Source organism: Coenobita brevimanus, chromosome 65, assembly GCF_032717465.1.
Source record: "Coenobita brevimanus isolate Jiangsu-jjx chromosome 65, ASM3271746v2, whole genome shotgun sequence".
In the NCBI taxonomy this organism is placed as follows: domain Eukaryota; kingdom Metazoa; phylum Arthropoda; class Malacostraca; order Decapoda; family Coenobitidae; genus Coenobita; species Coenobita brevimanus.
The window spans coordinates 26,540,711-26,554,393 of record NC_137018.1 but is presented as its reverse complement, the minus strand read 5'-3'; the positions used below and the strand labels follow the sequence as shown (position 1 = coordinate 26,554,393).

The 13,683-nt window shown below is 41.2% G+C and overlaps 1 protein-coding gene across 1 annotated transcript in view; it reads left to right on the top strand.

The window, feature by feature from the left end:
- Window positions 1-13,683, top strand: part of LOC145404953 (uncharacterized) — a 608,364-nt gene that overhangs the window by 532,492 nt on the left and 62,189 nt on the right. The window contains exon 33 of the mRNA XM_080276459.1: window positions 5,281-5,409. Within this exon, the coding sequence (XP_080132585.1) occupies window positions 5,281-5,409 (129 nt within the window). The remainder of the gene's footprint in view (window positions 1-5,280; window positions 5,410-13,683) is intronic.

Below are 13,683 nucleotides of genomic sequence, written 5' to 3'. Positions count from 1 at the left end.
GATGGAGGAAGTGTAGGAGGAAGTAAAGGAGATGAGAGCAGGGAAAGCTGCAGGTATAGATGGGTGTGCTGTGGAATGTCTGAAAGATTTTGGAGCGACTATTATTGAGTGGTTAGTAAGATTGCTAATGTGTGTTTTGTGAGCAGTATGGTGCCGACTGACTGGGCAAGTGCCGACTGACTGGGCAAGTGCGTGTGAGTCTCCGTTGCATAAAAGTAAGGGCGGTAGGTATGAATGTACTAGCTTCAGGGGTGTAAGTCTATTGATTTTTGTAGGTAAGGTGTATGGTAGAGTGTTGATTAAGAGAGTTAAAGAGGGTACAGAAGGAGTGTTAGGTGACGTGCAGTGTGGCTTTAGGGGAGGGAGGGGATGTGTGGATCAAGTGTTTGATGTGAGAAAGATACGTAAAAAGTATTTGGCAAAAGGTAAAGATGTCTTTTGAGCGTTCATGGAGTTAGGGAAAGCGTATGATAGAACTGATAGGGAGGCTTTGTGGACTGTTTTGAGATCATGTAGACTAGATGACAGGTTGTTAAAAGGAGTGAAAAGATTTTATGTAAATAGTAGAACGTGTGTAAGAGTGGGAAATACTGTGAGTGATTGGTTTCCTGTGAGAGTGGGGCTGCGGCAGGGATGTGTGATGTCGCTTTGGTTGTTTAATATTTACATGGATGGCATTGTAAGGGACGTAAATGCGAGTCTTAGGTAGAGGTTTGAGTCTGGTGAATGCTGATGGTAGAGAGTGGAATCTAAGTCAGCTACTGTTTGTAGATGATACTGCATTGGCGGCTGATTCGGAGGAGAGATTGAGACAGCTGGTAGAGGAGTTTGGAAGAGTGTGTAAAAAGAGGAAATTGAGAGTGACTGAGAATAAGACTAAAGTGATGAAGTGTATGAGGTTGGTGGATGATAGGAAGATGAATGTAGTTTTGAATGGTGAGTTTCTTGAGGAGTTTGTTTTAAGTATTTAAGGTCACATGTTGCCGTGGATGGAAGAATAGATGTAGAGGTGAAGTTTAGAATCAGTGAAGTAGGAAAGGTGCTGGGAGGAATGGAAAAAGCGTTTAGATGTCATTCACTTAGAATGAATATTAAGAGAAGGCTGTATGAGGGTGTAGAGGTACTGACTTCGTTATTTGGGGATGAAACATGGAATATCGGAGCAGCAGAGAGGAAGAGATTGAATGTAATGGAGATGAGGTGTCTGAAGTGTACATGTGGAGCGACGCGTATGGATCGAGTGAGAAATGATGAAGTGCGAAGAAGAACTGGGGTTATGCAAGATATGGCTGATGGAGTTGAGCAGAGAGTGTTACGGTGGTTTGGGCATATGGAGAGAATGGATGAAGGGCGATTGGTGAAAAAGATAACTGGATCTGATGTGAAATGTATAAAGCTGAGAGGAAGACCACGAAAAGGATGGATGGATAGTGTGAAGAGAGCATTCGATGCGAGAGGGGTGACTGTAGAGCAAGGAAGAGTGGCTGCTCGTGATAGAAATTACTGGAGAGAAATTGTGAATGCATAAATGGTGACGCAGCCCCGACGGGATGTTGTCCCTTATCTGTCTGATCAGCTGATCGGGTCAGGTGCGGGGAAGGGGGTAGGTACAGTATCACGTGGCAGAGGTAAACCAGCTCTGCTGACGGGCCCTGCGCGGATGTCACTGGATTGCAGTACTCATTTGACCCTCGTGCGGTGTGGTGCGGTGAGGAGCGGTCCTTTCCCCCTTTAGAGGCTAAAGGGGGTATCACACGGTACCTCGTATCAGGAACGGCAGAGGAAGATTTAAGTGGAACGAAACTTGGACGCTATCACACACGTTCCTCGTATCCTCGGCAAAGGACATGCTTCTCACACTGTTGCCAGAGCCCCATCTCGCGACTGTCGAAAGTGATCGCTGTCGCTGACTCGGTAGAGAATAAGAAGTAACTTTGTTTACAAACAGGTACACAAGCCGATGAGAAGTATACATCACATCACATTATCCAGGAGCCCCATCGGTTAAAATGGCTTTCGGTAAAAATGACTGGTAGCAGTACGTCCAGCTGCAGTGGAATCCTCAGTTGTAAACACGTGATTACTTTATCGACATCACAGTTTCCTCGGTATAGGAAATATTAACTCTTTATAAAGGTTTCAAAATGATTGATATTTATTCTAAAATATTAATAAGTATTCAGTGTTAGGCTAAATGTTCTGTGCTCTAGTACGATATATTCTCTGTCGAGTCGCCTGGGTTTTGGTCACACTGTTTTGCCCGTCATATCCTCGGCAGGAATCCATTCAGATGAATTCCAAATGCCGGTGGTATCGTCGGCAATTTTACCACGTTACCGTTCCGATTTACCATCGTATCCTCGGCAAACCTCGTATGAAGTGCCGTGTGGTACCCCCTTAAGATACGAGTAAATGTGTGCGTGTGGATGAGTATTTTGATGAGTGTGTCGTCCTGTCTTGGCTACTTCCCGTTAAAGGGGAAACAGCCTTATATATACTGTATATATATATGTATATATGTACTGTATATATCTATCTGTGTCTATCCATCTATCAATCAATCTATCTATCTATCTGTCTATCTATCTGTCTATCTATCTATCTATCTATCTATCTATCTATCTATCTATATATATATATATATATATATATATATATATATATATATATATATGGTACTATAATATACTATTCATTTTCAAGATACTTCAAGTGAATCTTGTGACTAGTAAATGAATTGCGGACGAAGGCCGCGATTCAGTGAACTGTTTATTTAATGATTCTGTCATGAGAGGATTTAGCTCAGCACCATCTTCGTAAAGGGGATATTGAAGGCTGTAGCTAATTCCCTATAGCTTAGTACGTTTTTCCTAATATTAACATTTTGTCTTGGTGGCAAGAATAAAATATATAATGCGTCCTGAAGCTGAAGGTTATGACACTTTTAATCAGACTATTTATAGTTATTTTCTGTATTCTTGATATCCCCTGACGATTCTGTTTTTCCCAGTGGGAGTTGGATACAGTCTTAATGAATCTCATCACCACTGTCTCTTCCCTGTTTTAAACAAGACTGACTAGTAGTACAGTAGCAGGAGCAAAATGGAAACACGTCCTCGGGCTGAAGGTGTTAATTGCCCGACCCACAGTAATCTGCTAATGGCCATAGGTCCCCTGGTCTGGGGCGGACATGTGATTGCCTTTAGTTGTATTGGGTAGAAGGGGGGGGGGGCTGGGATATCCAATACGTTTTCTTATCTTTACACATCCAACCATTTCATTTTCTGTAATTTAGTATATTCTTATCATCATCATAACCTCAGGTATGAAATATTAATTATTTCCTTTGGTTATTCTTCTTTTTTTTTCTTTCATTATTGTTATTGCACCCACGCTCGCGAATCAAGTGTGAGTATTACGTTTTGTTCGATGCGTGTTGTGTTTTTGTGGGGGGGAGGGGGAGTGCTTGTCGATGTGAATAATATCATTCCTTCAGTTTTTATCCGATTTTAACCAAACTTGGTGGAAAGACTGATTTAGCCGATGTGCTACTTGTTGTAGCGGAGAACAATAGGTATAAGATGAAAGCCGCAAAGCTGTAGTAAAGTTTGGCCTAGCGATGGCAGATTAACAGTTTTTTTCCTTATTCCAGTTTAGACTAACTTGGTATAAGAGTTGAGTGTAAGGCAAGAACGAAAAAGAGTAGTCAAGGTCAAGATCACAGCTCTGATTTGTCTGAACCAAACTTGGGGGAAGGACAGAGGATCGGCCAAGGGACTGGCCTGTTATTTTGGGTAACCGTGAGTCAAAGGTCAGTGTGAGGTTAAACAGTTCTAGCCGATTTAAACCAAACTTAAAGGACGACTTCAAGATAAGGCAAGGATAAAGGGACTCGATTCTGAGCATACTCAGTCAAAGGTACAAGACGCTGAGAATGGTACAAAATCAAAGTCAAAGAGCAAGGTAAACCCAGACAGTATTAATCTGACTTAGACCTAACTTTGTAGAAGGTTAAGGGTCAGGCAAGGAAGAAGTAATCGGATTTTGTGAGTAATCGTTCGAAGGTCAGGGTCACACGGCAAAGTCAAATGTTTGGACCTTAGATAAATTGTTAGGTGCGGGTGTTGTACTATCTGAATGCTTCTTCCTGTTATAATCTTGTATTTTTCTTTGCTTTACGTAAATTGCTTATTGTTACGTTCACTTCGCTATAGTGTACTTGTTAGTCTTATTTTTCCTTGACTTCATTTCTATACTTGTTCATTTGTTTCATATCTTTATTCTTTCTTTAGTTTTATTACTGCTCTTTTTTTTTTTATTTCCATCGCACATTTCTCCTTTTATTTTGTTTTCACACTGAATACTCTTCATAGTTTTGCCTTTTTTTTTTCCTTTCCATAGTTTTCCTATCTTTTCACTTCCTTATTATATACTATTCTTAACACTTTCGCTGCCAGGGACTCACGTGGGTGTTTTAGTTAGGCTAAATCCAGACTTTTATTCAGGGAAGAAAAAATCGAGCATGCCAAAGTTTAATGGCGGCAGCTTTCAGCCTGCTGATGTCTAGTATTTTCCATAGATCAGCAAAATCGTCTCGGGGTAGCCTGAATTGTTCCTCTTTTTTTGCAGTACCAGGGTTATCTGGACTTCAGCCCAGTAGACTGCAGGAAACTGATCACTCACTAAAGTCTTTTGCAAGGTTATGTTGAAGGAATATCTGTGTTGTGATAATGAAGGGCATGAGGTAAGTATGTGAGTGGTGGTGTGGGGACTCGTTTTCAATATGGGAATAATGGTTTGTCTGTGAACTGTATTTTTGTTTGGTGCTGAAGCAGCATCGTGGTCTGGCTAGGTGTGCTCGTATCTCCCTAGTTAAGATCGTCTCTGAGGAGTGGATGTGTGGTGTGGTTCATAAAGGATGCTGTTTGGCTGGAAGTTTTGGGTGCTGTGATGGCTATGTTTATTACATGTATTTGTGACTTGTAATGTTGGGTGGAGGAGGAAGGATGTTACTGAGAGGCTGGAGAGGGTTGCCTGCATGTGGTGGCGCCGATGTACCAGGGCAAGGAACTTGGCAGGAAAGACAGCCAACCCGAACCAATACGAAAGATCATCCCCGATATACGAACGATTCTCAGCTCTTTCCACGTGCCCTGAAAGGAGGATGGGAGACTACAACGTCGCTAGCCTGAGCAAAATAAGTGTCCACAGGATGCTAAAGGGTTAGTTGCTGTTCTTCCTTTCCTTTATTTCCTTTGCTTATGTTTTCTCTGCTTACAGGGTTGTCTCGTGTACGGTGTGAGTTCCGTGGAGGACTGTGTGGATGGACTCAGGGTTGGTGCAACGAGGGCTACTGCTGGAGCTACGCCACCGCATCACCGCATGCCAGACGCACAGGACCCATCACAGGTACGGTACACTGGCACAAGGTCTGCGGAAAATATAGTCACCTCACAATGGGTAGAAAACTCGCACTTAACGGCGACGCATATAACGTTACCTGATCTGCTGACTGGGCTGAGCCTGCCTTACCACTGTGATCGTCTCACCGTATTTACGATGTAGAAAGTAATAGAACATATTCAGTTATTGTGCTGTATATGGGTGTAACTCCTGCTATGCATGTTGCCGTGATTTTTTTCTTTTTTCGTGGTTTTCGCAGAAATGACGAGCTCAGAGAGAACGGCCTTAATCCTAGCGGGAAAAATGGCCATGTCGATGCTAACAATGCATGGGTATGTAGTCTTTTTGAATAGGCTACCTTTCATGAATATCTGAATCATGAATTTCTGGAGTGGCACCTAATAGTCGCAGAGTTTGCTTTGTTTAGGCTACGATAACTTCTTCAGTCCAGCAACGTGTTTTATTGATTAATTCTTACTGCCTCCAGACGATTACAATTAGCTTTTGGAGGACGTCTTATAGCGAAGGGGTTAGCGAAGCCTGTATTTAACCCTTCCAGTTTGAAATGTGCCAAGCTGGATAAATTGGCAAGAATAAACGACAAAAAGACATCACAGGATTAACGGGATTAAGTAAGGCTAGATCAGTGTAGGTGTAGTTGGGCTGGTCAGGTTATAATAGGTTAGGTATTAGAAGGTCAGGTCATTTAAAGTCAAACACCGATGTGCTGCGTGATATTAAACACAGTTGCAAACGGCCATTAATGTCAATTATATCATTATGCAAACGATTATATGAGCGGCACCTGCCATAACGCTGTAATTGCCTTATTAATTCTGGCATTTGCAAAAGTGGCTGCCATTCTGAACCCTTAATGTAGTGATGCGCTGGCCAGGCTGGGTATGATGACGATAATGATGATGATAATGATGATGATGATAATAATAATAATAATAATAATAATAGTAATAATAGAAAAAATAATAATAATAATAATGATAATAATGATGATCATGATAGAAGAAAAAAAAAGAAAGTAGGTGTGCAGTTTTTTCCTCTGCATTCAGAGAAAATATGGAAACTACATACCATGTCCGGCGATATGCATGACGATTTGAAAGAATTACAAAGTTCCGGTGGTAGTAGTAGTAGTAGTAGTAGTAGTACTAGTAGTAGTTGTTGTTGTTGTTGCTGTAGCAGTAGTAGTAGTAATGCTTAGCGGTTGGGAGCCCATTCTACAACATGACGATTTGAAAGAATTACAAAGTACCGGTAGTAGTAGAAGTAGTAGTAGTAGTAGTAGTAGTAGTAGTGGTAGTAGTAGTAATGCTTAGCGATTGGGAGCCCATTCTACAACATGTACTTAGATATCAAAATGCCATCGGTCTTCCTTCCCCTATTGTGTAACATAAAAGTAATGGTGGAATATTTGACATACGACAGTGGAGGACATTATCAGGGAACCAAACGAGCTAACCTGAGAAGTTTCCTTGAAATCCTTGTGCTCACTTTCCCCTGTTTCTGACTGGTTTTATTTTTGTGAGTGGGGCTGACCCACCAAGAGTTATTGGGGGGGGGGGTGCGCTCCCTAAGTATCGCATTACGGATGAGAGTCTATTGTACAGCATGTACTGTACTAACATATCAAAGCCATATATTCCTTCCTTTCACTATTTTTGAGAATTTTTTATGTTGTGAGGGGGCTGACCCCCCTGCCAATCATGATTGGAAAATTGTATATACTGGAAGAACTTTGATGTAACCAGACGAACTCACCAGGGAAGTTTTATTCAAATCCAATAAATTGCCTATAGGAGGAATTAAGGCACACACACACACACACACACACACACACACACACACACACACACACACACACACACACTGAATCTTACGCAGCGGTGTAGGGCGGGTTGCCATCCTGCGTCACAAGATTGACGATGATAATAATAATAATAATAATAATAATAATAATAATAAACTATTAGTAGTAACAATAGCTAGAACACCGTAAAATTATCCGAGGACAATTTTGGTGAAGAAAAACTTCCCACAGCCTCTGCCTAGCCCTGTAGCCCACTAGAAGCCGAGCTATAAAAGGACCTTGAGGTCAAGGTCACTGATTTTGTGCATGTCACCTTAGGTCATCACAGTCTAAAAGTCCACCAAGGTGGCTGTAGCTTTAAACTTTCATGGAAAATTAGGTGACATCCGGAGTATATATCTGGAAAAGTCCTAAATTATATTTTGTCCCCAGGCAATCTCAGAGAATATTCAACCGACAGGAACCATACTCCTTTCCGCACTGTCCCAGCCTTAAGGCTGTATGTGGTAAAATTTCAGCTTCCTAGCTTGAGCGGTTCTTGAGATAGCATGGCTGACTCACTCCTATACGTTCCGCATAATATCCGGAGACCCGGTTGATGGATTGTTACCATAGTTGGCTGAAAGAACCAGGCAGCTGTCCGACTAAACTGACGAAGTTTGAAGGCTCCGGGTCAAGTAACCTTTGAAATATCGCAATTTTAAAACAGATAAAAATAATAAGAACATTGACAACAATAATAAAACTTTCCACAGCGATGTGGGAAGTTTTAAAAATATTGATGAGAATAATCAAACTTCCCACAGAGATGTGGGAAGTTTCATAATAATAATAATAAAAAAAATTTGAACTTTGTAACTGTCCTGTGGACAGTCACTGTTCTTCACCTACTGTTTCCTACAATGACTCTGACCCCATTGGAGAGATTTGGAATTTTGTCTCTCAGCAGGCCCATACCAGTACACATAACCTGGGCAATTCAGATTCATTGTGCAGGTCCCACTGAAATCTCCAGTATACATGATCAACTTATCTTGTTCACAACATAATACTGATATAACACTTTTTGACATGCCCTTCCACTGCACATAAACGATTTGGAATTTTTTTCTATCAACATTGGCCAGTGCCATGACACATAACCTGGGCTCTTCAGATTCCTCGTGCAGTCTCCGGTTCTCCTGAAATCATCGCGAGACTGAAGCTGGAATAATAATAATAATACCATCAAAACCAAAAGTCTTCACCTATGTGATAGATTGAGACAAACTACAATGTTGTAACTGTCCTGCAGACGGTCATTGGTCTCTGTCTACTGTTTCTTGCAGTGACCTTAACCCTACTGGAGAGATTTGTGTTTTTTTCTATCAGCAGCGGCCCATACCAGGACACATAACCTGGGAAATTCAGATTCCTTGCACAGGTAGCATTGAAATCTCCAGTACACACGACAAACTTATCTCTTTTGCAACATAATATTGATATGACTCTTTCTGACATGCCCTTCCACTGCACGTAAAGGATTTGCATTTTTTTTTTTTCTATCAGCATTGGCCGATGCCAGGATACATAACCTGGGTCCTTCAGATTCCTCACGCAGTCTCCAGTTCTCCTGGAACTATGGTGAGACTCTGAGGCCGGAATAATAACAATACCAGCAAAAACAATAGTCTCCACCCAGGTAACAGGTGGAGAATAATAATAATAATAACAGGAGTGATGACGATGATGATGATGATGACAGCAGTAGCAGTAGTATTCGTACTAGTAGCAGCAGCAGCAGTAGTATTGATAGTAGTAGTAGTAGTAGCGACAGCAGTAGTAACAGTAGTAGCATTAGTGCATCAATCAAGCTGTCGTGTTTTATTACGTCAGGCAGTAAACAGCAAATAATGTATTAATGATTTCCATTATTCATACATAAAAGAAAAATATACATACCAAACTAAGATAGACATACTTGATATGATGTATTTACCTTAACTTGATCTAACCTGACCTAGCCGAACTCGACCCAACCCAACCTAACTCAAACGTAAGTCAACCAAACCCAGCCCAACCCATCCAAGACTTAACTCACCTGTACTGAAATGCAACCAAAGCTAACCATTACCAAACCAAACCCTACCCAACCAAAGCCAGATCTAACCCAACTAAACCTGGCATAGAATAAAGACCCTTCTACGCTGCCGAACATTTTACTTAGCCAGTGTTCACCTCCTGTTCTCCTTTCTAAAGTGTTCACCCCATATTCTCCATGCTAAAAGCGTTCACCCCTTTCCTCAGTCCAAAAATATTCACCCCCCAAAATATTCACCCCCTGCTCTCCAAGTGATCACCTTTGTCCTTTCTCCTAAAGTGCTCATCTCTTTGTTCTTCTTAAGGTGTTCATCCCGTGTTCTCCTTCCAAAAATGTTTCTCTCAAGTTCACTAGCCCCTCGAACAATGGTGCCACGTGCGGACACTGTTATTAATGCGAACTGTTGGCTTGAAAATATAGGAAAAGTAAAAAAATGGAACTTCCGACCGGCCAAATTATCTAGCCGTGAAATCGGAGTTAGGTGGCCGGATTTGAGGCTATTGTGTTGTGTGGTGTGGTGTGGTATGGAGGCTGACTTTGTGTTGTGGGGCTTTAGGGTGTATTGGGGTTGACTGTGTTGTGTTGCATTAGTGCCTTTGTTATTTATGTTCATTGTTTTGTGTTGTGTTGCGTTGTGCTGTATTAGGGTCATTGTTATTGACGTTGTGTTGTGTTGTATTAGGGTCACTGTAATTCAACTGTGATGTCTTGCGTTGTATCGTGCTGTGCTGTGCTGTGTTATGTGGTATGGAGGTTGACTTTTTTGTGTGGGGGTGTTTTAAAGTTTATTTGCGATGACTGTGTTGTGTTGTATTAGGGTCGTTTATCTAGGCTGACAGTATTGTATTGTGTTGTGCTGTGTTCTGCTAGGATCAGTGTTTAGTTAAGGTGACTGTGTTGTGTCATATTGTACTTCCGGTAACACCTCTGCCACCCATTAAGGTGAGGTTTAGTGTTTAGGGGGCCAAAAACCGCAATTTTTTGAATAAATGGAAAACTGTACGGAAAGAGTCTAACAATGGCACATCTACCCAAAGAGAAAAACAGGTAGGATAACTTTTACCTTTTTTTTTTTTTTTTTTTACAGCGTTCACGAAACGAGGGAGGTCATTATGTTTTGATCGACGCGTGGTGTGTGTGTGTGTGTGTGTGTGTGTGTGTGTGTGTGTGTGTGTGTGTGTGTGTGTGTGTGTGTGTGTGTGTGTGTGTGTGTGTGTGTGTGTGTCTGAACACAATAGGCCAGACAGTTTTTTATACAATCTTAACGAAATATGGCGGCGGTGTCGAGACAGCCAAGTGGTTGACCTGTTGCATTTTAGAACAATTGGTTATCACAGGATTAAGTTTAAGTTTGAACTAGCAAGATCAAACAGTTTTTATTCGATTGATACCAAACTTGTGGAAGGGCTTAGGGTAATTCAAGAAAAAAGAGGTTAAAATTTTGAGAACAATCTGTTAAAAGTTCAGGTCACAAGGCAAGGTAAAAGTGCGACCCGTGTGTCTATGTGAGCAAATTAACTAATGCACTCTTGAGATGACTCAGTTGAAGGTCAAGGTCAAAGGGCAAATCAAACGTTCGGCCCTTAGACCAATTGGTGGGCGCGGTCGCAGCAATCTCGGAGTGCTTCTTCTTGTTTTATCAGTGTTATATCATTTTTCAAACTGCAGACAAGTATACTCGTATGTTACCAGTGTTCAGTCCATTCCCTCAGGCCAACCATATTCCATCATATATTACCAGTAAAGAAGTGACTGTTGTAGAGAATCAGAAAACGTCCTTTTAATAGTAAGGAACCCCCAAGGTTATTGTCGCGGCAGAGACGTCCTTGGACCATTGAAAATGTAACCTTTGTGCATAAGCTGTTGCCACTGGAGCTGTATAAATTACTTATTTCTTGCTCACTAAGCAGTGATTCTCGTACCCCTTCAAAATTAACTCTTTTGTTTGTCTTTTTGGTGAGTGGGCCAACGCCAGTAAAACCAATAAATATCTATCTATCTATTGCCAGACGCCTCAATCCCGTTTGGGGTGGCCACAAACAAATCGCCTCCACGTCGTCCTGTCCCCCGCCATTTCACTGCCCTGCTCCCAACTCACACCCCCCGCTCTCATATGCCTCTCCACCCCATCCCTCCATCTCATCCTCGGCCTCACCCTCCTTCTTCCCCCCTCCACCTCACTCACATACACTCTCTTCATCAGTCTTTCACCCTCCATCCTCTCCACATGGCCAAACCACCTCAGAGTGTTCCTCATAACACTTCCTATCACATCCACATCCACACCACAACGCTTCTTTATATCCTCATTCGTCAGCCTGTCTCTCCATGTGACTCCACAGGCTCCTCTTAAATAACTCATTTCCACTGCTCTCACTCTTGACTTATGTCCTTCCAGCAACGTCCAAGCTTCACTTCCATACGTTAGAGTTGGTATCACAATATTGTCATGTAGTAACTTTTTCACTTCCATGCCCACTTCCCTGTTTCTTATCACTGCTTTCAAAGAACCAGCAACCCCTCCTCCCCGCTGCACCCCCCCAATCACCCCACCCCCCAAACCCCCACCCCCACCCATCACACCACCCAAGCACCCAAACGCACTCACACCTTCCAACCATTAAATATACATGTGAATATGTTCACAGCCTTTGACCTGCATTTTCGTGAAGCTTTTTTTTTCTTTGGCAAAATTCTTATACAGTATATTAATGGATATAACTCAACCATATTTTGATCACCCTAAGTGTCTTTGAAGTCACTGTCAGCAAAGTATATGTGAAAAAAAAAACAGTAAACATGAAAGTACTCTTCGTCTTTCTTGATTTATTTCTGATACATCTACAGAAATCCCTTGTAGTGATGATAAATTTCAATGTGTCAAACTTCAAAAATATTAACAATCCATAATTTACATATGTTGAACTTTAGAAAATGGCATGCACAGTTTCTGCATGATATAATATTCTAAAACTGTAAAAATTCCTATAGTCTTCTCTTCTTGTTTTGTAGATAATAATGTTTTGAAATTGGCCCTAAGCCTCCGTTGATTTTTTCCTATATAATTATTTGCTAAAAATGATTTTTATGATGTAAATATTATTTAACTATTTCTCAACTTGCGGAAGGATTTTCAACTCAATATGATATGATGATCCACTCGCCAAACCCTAATCCACACTTTCAGCATATCTCCCTTAGCTCCGTTATAGCACAGTTTTGCACTGGCCTCGCCTACTGCGTTTTCCACGATTTAATTTTTTTCCAATACAGGCTGGAATATACAGTTTAGTAGCCAATTGAAAAGTGTCAGTGTGACCTTGTGTAACTTAAGATGGAATTTTTTTAAGCTTTTACTAATTTGGGATAAAATGAAAGGAGCTTCGACCAACCTGGGACGCACAGACGACCATTGTGGTAAGTGAGGACAGCTACCATCCACTCACTGAATTTACAGTAGGGCTACCTTCAATGACTGCGCTGAAAGACAAGCAAAATGGCCTCGTATAACTCTGGAAACTCTTTGCTACGCTGAACGGTGACCATACAACCAGCCAGTCGGACGCCTGGTGGTCTAGAGAGTTAAAGTGCTCCAGGTGTATGAGGCCGTGAGCAGCATAATTCCGAGGGATGGCTGGACTTTGCTGTTCACTTCTGCCGCTCATGTTCGTTTCACTGGTCGCTTCCACCTTAAATGTCTGGACTAAGTGGCCTGCTTCTGGGATCCTACCTTCCTGACGCAGGGATAAGGACTGGATGTTTAAGAAAAATGAGTTGATTTCTCTCTCTCTCTCTCTCTCTCTCTCTCTCTCTCTCTCTCTCTCACACACACACACACACACACACACACACACACACCTCTGTTTCATCTCATTAGTAAATCTCAAGTTCCTGTATAAACATCATACTTTCTCCTAAGTTAATACATGTTTTCACTATTTAGAAATCAATAATCCCACTAATGTTACACAACATGTTTTTCGACATAATCGCTCGTGTCTTTCGAAGCTTTGGGATTTTCTCTGTGATATATTCAGTATATACGATGGGATCAGATTCATTGACACTATCTGTCTTGATTTTCGAAAAGCACGTGATGATGGTCCCCACAATATATATATATAGATAGATAGATAGATAGATAGATAGATATACAGTATATATATGTATCTATCTATCTATCTATCTATCTATATATATATATATATATATATATATATATATATATATATATATATATATATATATATATAAAGTAGGGTCCCGCAACTAACATTTTTTTGACTAGCGATTTCAAATCTAGTGATAGGATAGGAACTGTCTTCAGCTTCATAACTAGCTACAAAATACTCGAAACTAGCGACTCGATGGCAAT